The following is a 19,231-nucleotide window of genomic DNA, read 5'->3' as shown; positions in this document are numbered from 1 at the left end:
ACGATCTCTGAATCTAACCTAAACTTCAGAGGTGTAATTAGTTTAATAAATTTCAATAACAGGAGACTAAGTCTATGATCAGATAATAATTGCAGAAATCAGTTATTTCACTCCAGTCTGCATCCCTTGGTCCAGTCCCTGCAGTGTTCAATATCATCCTTCTCCTTTGAGGTTACTGCTCTGGCAGCACTGAAAATCACTGCACACCGTTCATCATCTTCAGAGCAGAGTTGGCCATTTTTAAGATGAATGAGGCACAAGAGCCTGTTTTAGACAACCTGACTGATTCTGCACTGAAGCAACCAAGGAGTATTCACATGAATCTTTCTTCCAGCTGCACCACAAGAGTGACTGCTGCCCATGGGAGGTAACAGATGAGACGTTAATAAAAAGGGGGGGGATGGGACACATTGGTTAAATAATTTTGAACACAGCTGGCTTTAATGTTGATTCTCATTCATGGGCCTGAGAAATCTGAACAAAGTCTGCCAAGCTATCTGTTCTCATGATTTACAAGATCTTCCAGTCTGTAGATCTTGGAGTACAGAACTTGTGCAATGGTGAAACATGTTAATGAGAAGGTCTTGGGGCAGTGTGCGCTCCCAAACTTTGATTAGAACCTAAACTAATTGTTCTGAAGGTCTAGTGGTTGAATCCCATACCTTGCCAAGAAAGTAACAGTAGTTCAAATAATAACACAAAGACTAACATAATTTGTAGAAAGTTCCATTCAACCAAGATGTCCTACAGTTAGCTATAAATTGGTGATGGTGTTACTGCTATGCCTTCCCACAGCAGTTATTTGAAGATCATGGCTTATTTGTAATGATTTAGATTTGTCATCCGTCCATCCCCATCCCTACCCCCCCCAATTTTTTATAGTACTCCAGTACACAGAAATTGGTCAACACACCCTTTAAAAAAAAGCGCATTAAGCTCTTGGTGAGTATGGGACCACATACTAGTCTCTGTGTAGAGACAGGGCTCTGAAAACCATGTGATGAGCATAAAAGTGGTTGGCTTCTCTGATTTGTGTGGTGAAGGGAAAAAATGAAACTGGTTTATGACTATATAGCCAACTGAATCACATTCGCTAACTCGCTAACTAAACTTACGCTTCTCTTAGTCATCAAATACCCTGAGTCGCTTGGAGATCCTGAAGAGTTTAAGTGCATGGGCCCCACCTTTCTGAATTGGGCAGGAATTTGTCCTAAGCCTTGCAGAAAATAAAGGTGCTTCTGTTTTCATATAAACACATTCTTCAGTTGCTGCTTGGTGGGGGTAGGAAGAGGTTGGTGTTAAAGAGGTTAAGAAACTGTGAAAATGTTTAAATAGTTCGGGAAATTGGGAAATTACCTCATATTCATCAGTAGGTACAAGCACCTAGCTGTGGGCTTCATAATGTACCTGTGTGCATTTAACTAGGTCTCTGAAAGAAACTGAAGAGATGACAAAGTCTTCCCAGATAGTGGTGTTAGCAATCAGACCCCATTTGTATCTCTTCTGCTTGTTTGCTGAAGAAACTAAAATCCTTTTTAGCATTGTCATCTCAAATTCTTCTGCTCATTGTATACCAATTTATATGAATGAGTTGATGAGAATATCCCTTTTGCATCCATTTAATTTCCAAATGCACTGAGGTATGTACAAATATCATTGCTTAGCTGAGGTCTCATTTAGTAGTCTCATTTTCAAGTAATAATTTGAGTCCTTCCTTATGAGCAGACAATACTTTCCCATATATGCTTATTTCTGCCATAGCACCAAACATCTATATATTATTTTAGTGATGTTATTTTTATTTATACTTAATTCTGTGCTTTCTGTTGAATTTTGCTCATGATTACTCCATAAAATCTGTTCTTTCTTGGGGGTTTAGGTGAAGTTGTAAGAAAAACAATTTTTCATAGAAAAAACAAATGGAATGTTTTAACTGATCACCACAAGCTGTTTCATATTTTCATAGTAAGCAAGAAAACATTAGTGTGTCTTGTTTTTATGGAGTGACTGTATAATAATAAATTTAAATCCTTTATGAGGTTGGTTGAGAAAAAAAAAAAATCAAAGGAAAATGTGCTGCTTAATCTCCTGGAGAAGGATGAAGCACTCTGTGCAGAAGTCTTTCAGTGTACATAACTCTATACATAGTATATTTTACAGGTTTGAATTTTTTATCAGACTACAATAGAAAATACAATTTTTTGAGCTTTAATTTTTATTCCGCAATCAGATGATGTGTTATCATTTGATACACTGAGATAAAATGAGTAAAGGTATATTCCTGTATTGTAAAGTTATATCCTGTATTAAGGGTATGTCTAGGAACACATTATCATCCATATGTAGTAGTAAAACCACCTTTGGACCAAACTGATGGTCACTTGAAAGAGGAGACTAGAAACTATTTCTGTATGGATGGTTTCAAGACATTTCATGAGGTGTGGCATTGTAACATGACTAGTGCCAAATATCGTGCTAGCTATCACTGGGGATAAATAAATCTTCTAGGAGGGAAGAGTTACAAGGAAATGCATTATACTTGCTTATTCTAAGGCTGTATTCCTTATTACAAAGGAAACATCTCTTTGAAAATTGATAGCTGTTGAATTGCAGCTTTTGTGAAAATGCCTTTTTATGATATGGTCATTGTGCACATACAGTCTGAAGTGACAGATTGTTGCTGGCTAAGCTACATTATTAAGAATAATGAGTAATTACTGCTGTAATTTAGTGAGTTAAACTTTCACTGGCCCTCACTGATTTTATTTAATATCATGTTATCCTTAATCATCCTTGTTATTAAACAAATACTAAGAAAATGGGCTTTTGCAAATGGAATTCCTTAACTGCTTGTGATTTGTGTCAGTCACCTGTCACATTGTATTACTTCTGCTCTATGCTTTTCTTATATTTTCTGAAAGAGTATGGATTCAAGTGACAGAGGATTTCGTGTATGTGTTTTCAAATGAAGGTGTTTTGTTTAAAATTGGGTAAAACTTTCATACTTAATGTTTTTATCAAGAACCAGTGGTTGTTCAAATATTTATTAATAGTACATGACCCACAAATAGTGAAAGAAACTATCTGCTGCTACCCATGAGGGCGTTGATGTGTTTTGCACTATTCCTCTATTTCTACTGGTGTCTCCAACATGCTGAACATTTGTCTCTGGCTCTGTGTCAGCTCTGGACAGCAGAACTGGTGTAGGATGTGTTGGAAATAGCTGTGCTGTCACCAGAAATGGCTTTCAAAGGCAGTGTGGTAGATGAAATTTTTACGTGTGGGATGCCTAGCAAGGTGTCTGTCGGGAGCAGGAAGCTCAGCCCGTGGGTCAGTAGGTACTTGCACACCCAACTCCTCTCTTGTGCTTCCTAACATCTACCCTTCTTGTCCAGGTTTATGCTGAGGAACTGCTCACTTTTGAATGGATGGGATTTTGCTCTTCTCCTCCACTCCAGTTATCCAAGGTCCTTTGCAGTAGCTCAGTGATTCTGAATAGCTTGCCAGAGGTTTCGAAGTCTCTGCCAGGCTGCCCTGTGCAAGGAAAGCTAAGTAGAGAAAAAAAGATGCACGTTGCGGGACGTTGATCCATTCCCTGCAGTATGTGTTTGGTAATACAAACATGGCCATTTGTTCTTTGCATGTTTTATAGTGACACTTTTGTTCTTAGTACCTGCTCCTGTCCTGACCTTCAGCAACTGAGTTTACTCCCACAGAAATCAGGGAGGATCAGAATGGAGCTTTTCTCTGCATAAGCTTGTTTCTGCTTATTTCTCTGAGATTTCTAATGCACTGACAGACTTGCAATTGTAGCAACAAATGTCTGTGCACTGAGAATAATCACGGATCTCATGTGAATTTCCCTATACCCAGGTATCATCTCCTGAAGAGCTTCATGTGGGGGAGCAATTCTACTTGCTATGGAATGGAGCATGTCAAGCAATATGGCATAGTCTTTACATCTCATTTTTTCTTTCCCAATTTTCAATACATACTGTGCAGGAAGACTGCCTTAATTAGTAGGGATTTGAAAAATCAACACCTTTCTCCCTAAAATGAGCTGTATCTGCTCCTGAACACAGGACAATCCCTGCTTGCTCCACATCTGTCTTCCTTGCACCAAAGGGAGAGATGTGTGTGGTTCAGCTTAATTATTAATCTTCTGTTAATTATCTGTTAATATAACATGAAATATCTGGCAAACTCAAAGTTGCATTGCTTTTCTATAGAGAATTATGATTCATGGAAAGGAGTGCCAGAACTGCCTAGTGAGAGCTGTGCTTCCTCTGTTCTTCCACATTTCACCCACATTCCAGGTGTTTTGGTGGAGTATATTGCAAAGAATCAGGTCACGGCTTTTTTCTTTTCCTTTTTGGTAGTACATCATGTCACAGCAAGCCATGGCAAGTTTGAGGATCAATCCTAAAATGCTTATTTTAATAAGATGTTTAATCATAGTGAAATTTTACACCTGCTACGAATAGAAGTATCAGATTGAAATGGCTAGGATGCTGCTTTCAAGTCTCAGTGTTTTTCAGACTGGATTTTGGACACCAGAAGGTCCATGGGTTATTTCTAAAGGACCTGCAAAAGAAGAGCAATCTTGTGGTCTGTAAACTTAAAATTGCTGTTCTAGGGTATGTCACTAGGGGACACAAATGGAGACAAATCAAGATACACTAGTTTAAGGCAAAGAACAATCCCTTGTGCCTATTACACTGAAATCTAAACTGCAATTGCAACTTTCTTAACAAGCTTTGTTACATAAGGTCCCTGAAATGTAATGAGCGCTCATCTTTTATGTGTGGAACTGAAGGCACTTAACAACTTGTAAGAACAGGTGTTTTGTTTGTTAGCCGTCCTACACAAAAGGCTTTTTTTTCAAAGGAAGCCAAAGGATTGGCATCTAAATCCCTTTGCACAGTTCCATTAATGAAAATAAGTGAGTACCCCCACTTTGTATTGGTAGACAATCTATTTCAGTTAACTACTTAAACACTTTTCTGAGGACACATGTAGAAACATAAATAAAATGGGCATGGCTGAACTCTCACATCTGTGCAGATGCTCCTTTCTGCATGAGCATACCCACATTTGGAGGCTGCTGAGCACCCTGAGCTCCCATTGAATTTAGATGTGAAGGTACTTACCATTTACTTGCATTATGGATACCTGAAGAAATCTATTAACTGTTGTAGTCTATACTGAAAGTATTTAAAAATCTTTCATGTTTCCTACCTAGGTTAGAAAAACTCTGAAATTTTTTTTCTATTTTCATAGGAATCTATAGAAGTCATTGATTTGTGTGGTGTTGTACCTATCTAGGAAATAGCTATATGCTTAGTGTTGTCAAATGCAACTAATAAAAATTTCTGGCATTAAACACATCAACCCAAATAATATGTTTTGTTACTTATTTGTATTCAGTACAAGGGTTATTATGTCTCTCTCCTCAAAGTACAAAGATATTGTGCAGGTTAAGAAAGATGGCTTCAGTCCTCTTCACACTGTACTGAACATTGTACAAACATGTTTTTTTATAGCTGGAAATGAGATACTCAATTTGCTATAGCAGTGCAGTATTTACTGAATCTAGTATGACTGTCAAATCTGTAAGAATTTCTAGAAAGAATTACTATGCCTTATAAGGACCTGAACTTAACATTTTGAATATTTACTTGAATATTCTTGAAGTTATGTTTTCCCTCTGATATCTACAGTAAATCAGAACCATGCTTAAAGATATTTTGCCTCTACTTAACTAAGGAAAAGTAACTTGAGCTAAGCTATTTCATAGAAGAAATAGTTTTACTGGCCGTATAAAAATCTCAGTAATTTAAATATATTTTGGTAAAGCTTTTCTGCCCAGAATTTTATTTGCTCATGGGAATAATGCTTGGCAAATCTCTTGATGGGTGATATTCTTGCAACTAAATAAGTTGATGCATCCTTAAACAGAATGCCAAAAAGAAAATGTAGATTTAAGTCAAAGGTGTGGAACAGTGTGGGTAGAGTCAGAAAAAGTAGGTGCAACAGAGTTTTTTGTCTGCATATCTCTGTTATATTACTTTACTTACCATCCATCACAGAATGCAACGTTAAATGCTTATGTCCTTACCTGGTTAGCACGTTGATATTGCAAAACTGTTCTATCTGCCTGTGGCTGAATTCCACACTCTTCCTCATTCCACATTCTGCCTATGTTCCTTCTCCTATGGATGCAGTAGCTCTGAGTACTGGAGACTTTGCAACTACTTTAACACAAATCTGGCTTGTTTTGTGATTTCAGCTACGATTATTCAAAGGCTCTGCAATGAATACCAGTGAAATATCATCCATTGTTGGTGTACTTTGGGCTATGTTCTTATCAGTGGGATTTATTCTAAGATACGCTGTTAGCCACCCTCTCGTCTTAGGCTAGGTTGATATGTAAGTGCTGATATAGATCATACATATCAGAAATTTTGTAACTGAATTTGCTTCTGACCTGCTGCTATTCAATGTACAATGGAAAGGGATATTCATTTCTAGACTGATGGGCTGATCACTCACTTTGAGAAAGCATGTAATTTCTATTAGCATAACAGAAGAGCAGCTGTAGCTTTGCCCAGAGGCCAAAGATGATGCCTAAAGAGGAGAATATAAAGGATAAGCATAAATGGTATTTCCCTTGAATACCCTCTCTTCTTCAGATCTGCTGATTGTACATAAGAGCAGAGGAGCATACTGAGTATTTTGAAACACTTCCTTCTGGAAGAATTTGAAAGCAGCATGCATGCTTTGGATAAGTTATGATGTTTTTGTGACTTTGCCTTCCAAAGGCAGGGGAGTTAGGTTTGCATCTCTTCTTGTTTAGCACCCAAACTACCTGGGGAACCAAAATGCATATATCTTCTTGAAGAGATCAATCTTGAATCTCTTGTCTTACCATCATCTTCCTCTGCTACTTGAATATATCCCATGAATGTCTGTTGCCATGGAAAGCTGCTCTGAATGGCTCCTTGAAGTCTGTTTAGCCTTCCTCTTAAAAATTTCCTTCCTATCTGTCTATCTGTTTGTCCTCCCCAGCTTAGCCTCTTGCTGTTGGATTTCTCTCTTCAGACCAATGCCGCTCAAGCAGACTGGGTACAGAGAGGTGGCTAGTCCGAGAGTCCTGGCTCATAGAGGAAAAAGCACACAGTTACAAGCACACAGTAAAAAATTGAGTTGGCTTTATATTTCTTTTATTTATTTAATATTTTATACTCACCATTTGGTGAAAGGGGGTGGAGGGGGAGGTTGTTTGTTGCCTTCTTTTTTACTTGTTAAGTGTAGATGTATGGAAATTACTTAGTTAATGGTTTTCTGGCTTATCATCATCAACACAAGTGAGAAGTATTTTAGCATTCAATTGAGACCAAATGTTTTCAGATAAGGAGATTATGTCTTAAGGCATTTTTATTGATATTTAATTATGCATATCTTTCTAGATAGAGTATGACATTTATGCACACATGCAATACATGCTATAAATAATCACCCTATTTGGCTTGATTCGGCTGCCATTAAATGGTAAATTGTTACTGATTCTGGATTTAATGCTGGATTCTTGGCCATAGCATATTTAGAAGTTATTGTGGGTAAGTAAAGTTTTGATTCTGTTTACAGGATTAATAAATTTGGATGGTGCTGGTTTTAAAGCTCCTAATGGCAAAAACGGTATGAAAATCCTTTCGCAGATTTTGCTGATGCATGAGCTGTAAGCAGTTTGTTGTTGCAGGATTTTCTTGTGCAATACTTGTACTAGGTAAGATAGAAAATTTGAACAGAGAATCATACTTGTCCTCAACCACTCTAAATCCTTGTTCTGAACAACTTTTCATATAGGTTGGGTGTATATGATATATATCTAAATTACTCTGTGATGTCATCTTATGCTTAAGTGAAGTGGTTAGTGTGTTAGATACCAAATAGCTGGAATGAAAATTTGTCCCAGGGATGAGTTATTGCATAGCATTGATTCTTGAAAATTTCCGTAAGCTATTCAAACAACTTAATTTTTTTTGATTCCACAGCAATAGTAATGTAAACACATGAAATTTTGCTTAGCTAAAAAATTACCATTAAACTGAAAAAATGTCACCAAATCTACATATTTTAATTTAGCAGGTACCTTATGGCTGGGGTAGAGCAAATCGATTCAGGTAACTGATTTTGAAAAAAAAAAGAAGAATTAGGCTGATGCTGTAAAAAGCTGTTAATCAGACAAAATGTGGCCATTGTGCTTTTTAAAAACTAATGATATAACCCTTTGGGGCAGTAAAATGTGTAAGACAAAACTATTAGAATGAAATTTTATTTGCTGAAAATTTAAAAAATACAGATTGCAAGTTTCACTTTTTATTGAAAGAGGAAGATAAAATGCTGCTTTTTCATTTGTTTCTCTTTCTGGAGTTCCTTGGAAATTTTAGAATCTTCCTTTGTGTCAGAGATCTATCTGCCTGTACCAAAACCTGGCTATCAGGGACTGATTTTGAAACCAGACAGTTAAACCCCATATATAAGGTTGTTTTCAGCACGCATGGCCATTAACAGTAGGGTTGTTTTCAAGACTTATAATTAGAAGTAGCTGTCTGGTCCAAGAAATAATATAACTCACTGTAACCTAAATGCTTTGATTTTATATCCATTAAAGTTCCCCAAATTGCCCATGAATCAAAAGCAGCTCATGTCTGATGGCCTTATGGGAGCAGATGTAGTTCAAAGTAAATGAACTAATTGATTTGATAGATAATTCTCTATAGTTGCAGACTGAAACCTGAGGATGGTGAGAAATTCCACACAGCCCAGCATGTTGTTTTGGTAGTAAAATACATAGTGTCTCAATACTGATATGAAACAATGTGAACATTGGTAAATAATGCCCTAGTGTGAATATAAAGGCTGTGGATGTTATCTTCCTTGACTTCAGCAAGGCCTTTTACACTCTCTCATGGCATACTCCTTGAGAAACTAGCGTCTCATGGCTTGGATAAGTGCACTCTTCTCTGGGTGAAAAACTGGCTGGATGGACAAGCCCAGAGGGTTGTGGTGAATAGGGTGAAATCCAGTTGGCGGCCGGCCACAAGTGGTGTTCCCCAGGGCTCGGTGTTGGGCTTTGTTCTGTTTAATATCTTTATCGATGATCTGGATGAGGGGATTGAGTGCACCCTCAGCAAGTTTACAGACGGCACCAAGTTGGGAGGGAGGGTTGATCTGCTTGAGGGTAGGGAGGCTCTACAGAGGGATCTGGACAGGCTGGATCAGTGGGCCGAGGCCAATTGTATGAGGTTCAACAAGGTCAAGTGCCAGGTCCTGCACTTTGGTCACAACAACCCCATGCAGCACTACAGGCTTGGGGAAGAGTGGCTGGAAAGCTGCCCAGAAGAGAAAGACCTGGGGGTGCTGGTTGGCAGCCGGCTGAATATGAGCCAGCGGTGTGTCCAGGTGGCCGAGAAGGCCAACGGCATCCTGGCCTGTGTCAGAAATAGTGTGGCCGGCAGGAGCAGGGAGGTGATCGTCCCTCTGTACTTGGCACTGGTGAGGCCGCACCTTGAGTACTGTGTTCGGTTTTGGGTCCCTCGCTACAAGAAAGACATTGAGGTGCTGGAGCGTGTCCAGAGAAGGGCAACCAAGTTGGTGAGGGGCCTGAAGCACAAGTCTTATGAGGAGCGGCTGAGGGAACTGGGACTGTTTAGCCTGAAGAAAAGGAGGCTGAGGGGAGACCTTATCGCTCTCCTCAACTACCTGAAAGGGGGTTGTAGTGAGGTGGGGGTTGGTCTCTTCCATCAGGTGGTTGGTGATAGGACAAGAGGAAATGGCCTCAAGTTGAGGCAAGGGAGATTTAGGTTAGATATTAGGAAAAATTGTTTTACTGAGAGGGTTGTCAGACATTGGAACAGGCTGCCCAGGGAAGTGGTTGAGTCACAGTCCCTGGAGGTATTAAAAAAGCGAGTAGATGGGGTACTTCAGGACATAGTTTAGTGGGCATGGTTGATGGTTGGACTCGATGATCTTGAAGGTCTTTTCCAACCTAAATGATTCTATGATTCTATAAGAGAGCGAGATAGTGGGGATGGATAGTCTGTATGCCAAGATTTTTATTTATTTTCCAGAAACCTATCTGGCTCATTTGGCTGGTATCCTTCATCTGTCCTATATCTCTGTGGTATTTTATTTCTAGCGGTAAATTATGTGAGTTACAGTGAAATAGCAGTACTAGGGGAGGCAAGTTATCCAGACCTTTCCTTTCCTTGGACATCTGTGTCTATCCCTGCTGGATTTCCTGAGTCTTGACCTTTCATGGGACTAATTTACAAGCTCGCTGATGCACTCTTAATGCTTTTTATTTCTGTTACCTGGTGAAAAGCTTTCTATGATTCTGAAAAATGAATTTTTTTTGTCTCTGAAAATAAGTCTAGGCTTTTCTCCTTCCAACAAGTACATTTTGAAAGTTTTGCAGTAAAATCATGGTTCAGGTTTCTTTCTACTGCATTTTATAGCATCATTTCATTGTTTATTTTTCTCATCCAGGTAGGTAACCTGTAAAGAACAGGTCATCATCAGCTTGTTCTAAACTTTCTTACATTGCTGTGGGCAGAACAGGAACAGGACCCCATTTTCTTTTAACGCTATCACCACAAATTCATTGTGATGTATCAAATGTGAATTGTTGCCAGATGAATTTTTCCATACAGCAGAAAGCCAGTTACTTTCACCAGTATTGTTGGAGTAACTTCACAGCAATTGCCCTCTCTGTCTTTGAAAAGTCATTAACTTTCCTGATTGCTCTCCCATTATTCATAACAATTGTTTGAAGAGTTTTCACTGAAAGTACAGACTCAAGAGGTCTCCAGGTGTTCTTTGAGGTGAAAGATGTGCTGCATGGCTAATTTAAAGTCATTTTCCCATGGAAAATGAGGTCTTTTGGGGCTCTTTAAGAAACTATTTACTTGCATCAGTTTAGTGCTGACTAATTGCATGAATAAAGCAGAAGGACGCTGCTTGTACAAACCATGAGAAAATCCAACACCAAAATTTAAAAAATGGCAAAACATTTATCTGCAGTCATGGTAAGGGGCATAAGAGAAATGATACTTAGCTATAATCTATGGCATAAAATCTGTCCTTGCTAACTAATTGATATATTAGGTCACACACTTTTTTTCAATATTTGTTTTCATGGTGAAATACTTATAGGAAATGAGAAACTTTTGTACAGATCTTATCTTCTGCATAAAGGAAAAATATTTTAGGATAATGCTAATGCTTTACACTGATGTACAGCACCACATGATCCTCTATGGGTTAGAGTGACTGATTTATATTCAAGAAATATTTTAACATACAAAGCAAATACAATTTGCCTGAAAATACTCTTTATTCTCCCTTATCTTCCTTGCAGGCATCAGTACTCCTTACATGTTGGGATTCTCTTTCACCCCCAAAGCTGTATAATAGCCGTTACTCATCCAAACAGCTATGGTACACCCAGCTCCACACTGTCTTTTTGTAGAACCACAGTTTTTCCCTTCCTCATTGAAGTATTCATGCTGTAAGACATTTCTGTAACTATGGAAGTTGAAATTTATCTAGAAAGGAGGCATCTTGTGAATAAACCTTTCATCAAATGACCACACAAAAATCCCTGCTGATTCACATGAATCTTCTCAGGATTTTATCAAGTTTGGTCACAGGCATCTTGATGTCATTTCAGCCTTTTAAAGCATTTTTCACTTGCTTGTCCTGGTTGAACAGGAGCTCAGACTGAGACACCACAATTTCCAACATTTGGACAATCCATGAAAGAAATCCTGGATTTGTTGAAAACCCACACGGTGTGCTCCAGCCCAGGGAATAGTTCATGAGCTCTGTGCAAAACTGGTCTTCTTCCATAATTAAGTTGAGTTGTTTCACTGTAAGGGCATGTTGAGTTACTTGAATTCATTAGACATGACACTGTATTATTTGAAGAATGTAAACGATCAAAAATCAGTGGACTCTGCAATGATCTGTAGAAATCCTATTCTCGCTCCATTGTATTTGTTTATTTGCTATTCTGGTATAGAAAAAATAGTGACTTCAGCTCTTGTTGCAGGCCCAGATAAGCCAAGCAGGTAGTATAAAATCAAATGGATATATTAAAGAAAAAAACAAAACCAAAGCCTCTCTGTTATCTAGCAAAATTCTCAGGATAAAACCATGACCTGAAACTACAGAAGCCTCTGCAAAATGAATCCCTGCAGGTTCCCTCTGGAAATGGGAAAGAACATGCTTGATTAAGCTGGCGCTAACCTTTCAAAATCCTGTTTCTCTGATATTTATTCCTTGAAATAATAAAAGGGGACATGTCAGATGTTGGAAAGCCATAACGTACTCCCTTGCTTGCTACTGCCCTTTTCTAACTTGAGCGTTCCTCTCCCAGAGCAAACTTTTAAAATAAAAAGTAAGGCCTCGGTTCGTCCTTTTTGTTGACCTTTATACATTTTGTGGCTCTGCATTTGCACCAGTGAAATTACAGAGTAAGAAAATTTCCATCCCTTTTCTAGCTCTGCTAGAAGGCCTTAGTCTTCTCAGTGACAAATGGTGAGACACATTCACAGGTCTAGGTGCGCAGATGTGGAGAACTTAAAATCTATTGCGTGGGGGCTGCAGGAGCCCATGTGCCCCCATGTACAGACCCTCCGCCTTGCTGCTCCCTCCCTCCTGGTCAGCTCAGCCCATGCCTCGGAAGGGCTGGCATGGGGGAGCCAGGCATTGCTGGACAAGAACAGGGGGATGAGGCAGCTCCAGGGCGAATGCAAGGAGCAAGTCCGTGTCCGCTGGGGCTGGGCATGGGCCTCGCTGCAGCTGAGCTTGTCTCGGGGCGATGGCAGCTGGGGAGTCCCACGCGGGGCGATGGTGGTTGGTGGGGGATGCCTGGGGCCCGGGCAGCTCCGTGGTCCATGTGGGAGGGCTGGAGTGCAGCTCCCAGAGGAGACGTTGGTATCAGCAGAGAAACCTGTGGGTGGGGGTCATGCATGTTTTTGCCATGTATGAGGCCAAAGAGGTGGCAGGTCTTTGGGAGGCAAGGCTTTTCTGCTGTTTGTAATAATTAGTAAATTATTTCCACCCTCACATGTTGCTCTGCTCTGCCTGAAAGTACATAATTTTGTATAATTTCCCCCAAATTGCTCCCATGGTGATAATGGCAGAGTCTTCTCCCTGGGCGCCTCCGTGAGATGTTTGTGTTGGGAATTGCATGTTCTATACTGTTAATGAATAGAGGCAGGAATTTAATAACTTAAGAGTTTAGAAATGTGCAGGGTATCTTGGGAGGAAAGGTTTTCCTTCCAGCTCCTCCACGTCAGTGTTTGCATTTACTGAAAGTTTTGCATGGGTCTGTATAGTACCACAAAGGAAGACCCCATGGCTGAAACCTAGATATTCATAACAGATAAACACGGTTCACTTCATGTTTACCAGTGGATCAGTACATCATTTCAAGTAATCCAAGAAAAATGGTACCAAGTTAACACACTGCAAGACACATATTTACCTACGTTTGCGGTGGGTACAAATAATTTCCTTCTGTATATTTTTTGATGTGATGCTAAATTATTGATCTTAAATTCATGACTAATCTGTCTTTCAGTTTTTCCAGTCTTCATAAAAATGCCAAATAACTGCTATAAGTCATTAAACAGGAAACAGCTTGCACTGTATATGTAGACCCAGCACTACATGCCTTAATTCTGTTATAAAAATGGAATATCTAAGTTACAGTGGTATAAAATAGGAGAAAAATAATTTTTGCTGGATCTCTGTGGAAGACGGAGAGTGAGTAAGAATGAAGTAATTAAGATAACTATAAAGTCCTACTTGCAGTCCTGTCATAATAATCTTGTTTCTAGCTGAATAAAATCAGCCTCTGGATTGCTTTTTAAACCATGTTTCATATTGTTTTTTGCTTCCTGCCATAACATTGTCTTACCAGCGAAACAACTGTCCTCAACAAGTCTGCCAAGTGGAAAATCAATTTGGTCTTATGTTGACCCCTATTTTGTTCTGGTTTAGCATTTCATTTTCATTTAACAAAAGGTACGCTATTTTAGATAACAAATGTTTCTTTCCCTAACTAACCAACTATTGCAGTTTTTTCCCTAGTAGGCATAAACTACTGTCAGGGCTTACCTCAGCTGTTACAGCAGCTGTGAATATGCCCTGCTGATCTCACGGAAAAGCTGGAGCTAGGAAACTAAGATGTCATAAAAATAGCTGAGGATGAGGATTCGAAAGAAATATGCCTTTAATTGTTGGAATTGGGGAAGTGAAATGTGCAGTTCTGACAACAGTGACAGATTTATAGACTCGATACGCTAATTAGAAAGCAACTTACTCTAATATATTAATCTATGAAATGACAGCACCAGAAAGCTGTTTTGTGCACAAGCATGGGAACACTGAAGTGCCCTTCTCCTGTAATGACAGAATTTTATATTGTGTACAAAATTCAAGAATAATGCTAAGCAAGAAGCAATTTAAGGATTACTTCCTTCTGGTGTGAAACATATGGGGAGATGTTTTGCTATAAACTGTATGTTCATGTGCAAGACAGAAAGAAACGGAAAGTTTCCATTTGTTCTTTTCCTTCTCTTTTCATTGCTGTTTTTTGTTTACTTGGCTGTGGTAGAATCCAGCTAAGAAGCTAGAACAGAAAAATCAAATAAAGCATTACTTAATTATTTCCACAACTACTTCTAACTAAATTTTTGCTCATATCAGTGTAACATCTTGGGATTTTCATGCTTTGAGATTTATCTGTGGAATTCCTTTGTATAAAAGTTTCTTGTACTGGATAAGTGGTACAGCTTCCCTGCATCCTCCACCAATAATCTCAATAGATGGGGCCACTGAGGAAAGAAAAAGAATGTATTTCTGATGTGCATTTAAAGAACCTCTGATATTACATCTGTATTCCTACTTCAGCAATGACTTAGATGGATGTTTTGGTAGATGATAGGATGACATTTGAATTAAAATAATGGAATAATTTTTGTTTTTTACAAACAACACTTTAGTTTGCTTTTGAATTTAGAAAAGTAGAACTTAAATTCTGTATGTGTAACAAAATACTAAGTCTGTATAAAGCAGAGGAATAATAATGCTTTTCAGGAAGAATGAATCCCTTATAGTTTTATTTATTTATTTGCTGTTTCTTCACCAAACTCCACTCCCCCTCCCCCTGCTGCCCCCTAAACTTAATGGATAATATGTCCTTGAATATTGTCCTCATAGGCATTTAAATATCTGCTGAAGTTCCTAAGGCTGCAATTTGCTTGTAATCTTCCATCTGTTTCAAATTCATTGTAAACACATACAGTCAGATCTTCAGCTCTATAAAACCATCACATGAAGTCAGTGGAGCTAGATGGAATTTCTTCAGATGAGAATCTCATTTGTGATATTTGTATCTCCACTTTTCCTGAACTCAAACTTGTTTTCACCATACAATTACAATTTTTTCAGTATTCTGATCACAAATTGATATTAATTGCCTGATTTTGACTGAAGTTCACATTCACAATTGTGTGAAAAGAGTTCATGTAATATGACTGTGAACTTTACAAAAAACGTTTAATCAAAACTCCTTTCATAAACTATTTTTCTAACAAAGTGTTTACAAAGGGAAAGTATTTACTTTTAGTACATACCTTGTGTTGTCAGACTCCTGTAATGGTGACACAGGCCATTTTGCACAAGAGCGTTGTTCATTGCCAGGGAAGATGACAAGGACTGCTCTTGGTTAAAAATCTGTATTTACTAGTTAGAAAGGTCACACCTGGAAATGTCCATGTGCATTGTTTTTTGCCCTCAAAGACTTCATCCTCAGTTGCCTTATTGGAGAAGTTTCTTGTGATCTATGAAGGACCAAGGTGTATGTACTGTTTGAAAGAATTACTCCACTACATTAGTAGCCCTAAACCATATATAGAAATGGGGTAGAGTGAAAGAATATGATGGAAATAATCTATTTAATTTACTGTAAATTATTTTACTTATTTTTACTGCGATTTAGCATAATCACAAGTAAAAACTGGGATAAGATAAGTGCTGGAGAAGAAAACTGAGGTGATTGACTTTGCGTTACAATATTTCTTTATGTTCAGTTAGGAAGCTACAGCAAACTTGGATTCATGGCATTGTCTCTAGATATCCAATTTAGCTTGTAATAATAAATCAGTAACTAAACCATTAAATGCTGACATTGAGCAGATTTTCTGTGTGCTGGGTTTCTTTAGCTGCAAGTGTCCCCAGATGAAAGGCTTGTTTGTTTATTTTTATGTATACAGTGCAGGTCACCAGGAAATAGCTCCTAGAAGCATTCAGCGATCAAACCTTCCTAATTCAATTCTTCTCCCAAATATGTTTTATAACATCTGTAACCCCAAAACACTGGAAATCTGGCACTGGCATTCAGAATGCTGTTTTTGAGGTACCAAAGAAGCCATGGCAGATGACTTCATTAGCACCAGTAGTGTGTATTTTGTACCTTCAATATCAGTCTTCATGGTCTGAGACAAGCTGTAAGACTTTTATTGCTGTCAAGCTGTATAAAATCCTGGTGTCAGGTTCTTAACACTTGGAAAGTAATAACACTCCTTATCTTTTATTAAAAAAAATATAGACACTCAGTTTGCTCTAAATAGATTTCCATAGATAAAATACAGAACTTGTAGAGCTGAGGTACTGTTCTCACTAATAGTTGTATGTTTAACACCACCTTGCCATGAAACCTAAGTCAATTAATCTGTTTCTGTTCCCTGCAAGTGTAAAATAGGATAGCAGTTCACAACCACGTTCATAAAACTCTTCAGATTAAAAGCACTATGTGTATCTTTCCTGTAAAGGCTGCATAAGAAATCTTCAATGGTTAATATCTTATTTTGAAATCATAAGCTTTTATTTCAGCAGGAGTTCATGCTTTCTGTATCTGAAAACGATGCACATAAGTTGCCACTACCGGTCAGGAATGTATACTGAAGTAAAATGAAAATAAAGAGTTATACAGCTTCCTGTGTATAGTTTTAGTACTCTAATAATTGTGATGTATATAAATCTAGAATGTAAAATTAAAAAATAAATTTAGACCTTGCAGCATCTTGGTAATAATAGACCAATTAAAATGTTCATAGAATCATTTAGATTGGAAAAGACCTTCAAGATCATCGAGTCCAACCATCATCCATGCCCACTAAACCATGTTCTGGAGTACCTTGTCTACTCGCTTTTTGAATACCTCCAGGGATGGTGACTCAACCACTTCCCTGGGCAGCCTATTCATAAAGGTAGTGCCAATAAAATATATTATTGTGTTGCCTATTTCTGACAGATGTTATTAAAATAAGAGGCACCTGCCCTTATGCTGTATAAAATGCTGTGAATACTGTAAAAGCCTAAGACAAATATTAGAAATAAGTCTCCTAGCAAACTGACAGCACAGCTGTCTCAGGCAATCCAGCTACCAGTTACAGACCATGAGGCCATTGTTTGAATTTACTTCCATTTAAGTCTACTAATGAGGACACTGGCAGCTTGCCGGTTATCCCTGGAGTCCCATCCCGTTAATTCTACCTCAGGCATCAATGGGCCGTGTGCTGTGAATGGAGCATGATCAGTAGTGAGCCCACAAACAGTAGTGAACTCAGTACCTGGGGATGACAAATCTACTTCTGCAGAGTTTGACAGCTTCCACCAAGTCCAGTGAACCTGTGGAAAGGACGTATCCCTCAGACATTAGGTCTGGAAGTACAGAACGTCTTCATGTATATACAGCATGTGCATTGCAATTTATTTCCATTGTAACTAAAAGTTGGTATGAATTTATTGGGTCTCATTCCTAATAAGTTGATGAATTGAAAGCTACCTGCTGGAGATGAGTTGTTTAATAGTGGGTGGTTGTCTCTGGGGACCTTCCTCAGTAAGTACTGATTTGAGCTGTTGTCTTCAAGTCATCAAGCATCAGAAATTTCCTACATAAATATCTGCTTGTCATGTTTTGGCAAATATTTTAACTAGCTGTGGTACTTACAATCTTACTTATTGCTTGCTTATTAATGATAAGAATACGATAAGGCACAGAAAGTTATCTGAATGCAATTGAAGTTTGGTAGCCATGGTGGACCAAAGAAATAATTAGAGATTCTATTCTCTTCAGACTTGTACAAAATTAGTAATCTGTCACTGTGTTTGGTATTCTAGGATGTGATGTCCACGTTCTTCCAATTTGGGGCTTCCATCCAGCAAGAAGCCATTGTCATGCTGAAGATCATGCAGGATTATGACTGGCACGTGTTCTCTCTGGTGACCACCACCTTCCCTGGATATCGAGACTTCATCAATGTCATTAAGACCACAGTAGAAAATAGTTTTGTGGGCTGGGACATGCAGAACGTCATCATACTTGATACTGCCTTTGGAGATGCCAAGACCCAAATTCAGCTGAAGAAAATTCATTCATCCGTCATCCTGCTATATTGTTCCAAGGATGAAGCTGTCTACATACTGGATGAGGCTCGTTCCCTGGGTCTTACTGGCTATGATTTCTTTTGGATAGTTCCCAGCCTGGTTAGTGGTAACACAGAAATCACTCCCAAGGAGTTTCCTTCAGGACTCATTTCAGCATCTTACGATGAATGGGACTACAGTTTAGAAGCTCGGGTACGGGATGGCCTTGGGATTATTGCCACTGCTGCATCAGCCATGCTGGAAAAATATTCCTTCATTCCTGAAGCGAAAACTAGCTGCTATGGACAGCTGGAGAAAAATGACCGGCCATCTCACACCTTGCACAAGTAAGGCTTATTGGTTTGAGTTTTTTTCCCTACATAATGTTGGTAATTTTCCATTCTATTGCCATTATGTTTCTTAAAGGAGAATATTGGTTTTTGTTAATCCCATCATGCCCTTTATAAAGCAATGATTTCAGATGTTCCAACATGCAATAGGACTTGCTGCACTCCTAACTGTGCGCATGGTAATGATGTTACGTGCTGTGGAGAATAAACACTGCTCTGGATCTGATGTAGAAGATGACAGAAATTGGTCTTAGAGGGTATGAAGCTGAGTTAATAAAATCGTGCTGTTGTGTACTTTAACTATGAGGTAAAATTGCCAAAATGCTCTGGAGGCTGTGCCTGAATCACTTGCATCAGCAGGAACCTGGTAACATTTT

General features: G+C 38.6%; 1 protein-coding gene across 1 annotated transcript in view; it reads left to right on the top strand.

The window, feature by feature from the left end:
- Nucleotides 1–19,231, top strand: part of GRIN2A (glutamate receptor, ionotropic, N-methyl D-aspartate 2A) — a 182,758-nt gene that overhangs the window by 84,925 nt on the left and 78,602 nt on the right. Inside the window, exon 2 of the mRNA XM_010578444.1 lies at nt 18,259–18,851. Coding sequence (XP_010576746.1) covers nt 18,259–18,851 — 593 coding nt within the window. The remainder of the gene's footprint in view (nt 1–18,258; nt 18,852–19,231) is intronic.

Source organism: Haliaeetus leucocephalus, unplaced genomic scaffold (genome assembly GCF_000737465.1).
Source record: "Haliaeetus leucocephalus isolate CR32 unplaced genomic scaffold, Haliaeetus_leucocephalus-4.0 Scaffold636, whole genome shotgun sequence".
NCBI lineage: Eukaryota > Metazoa > Chordata > Aves > Accipitriformes > Accipitridae > Haliaeetus > Haliaeetus leucocephalus.
This window is presented reverse-complemented; position numbering and strand designations above follow the sequence as displayed.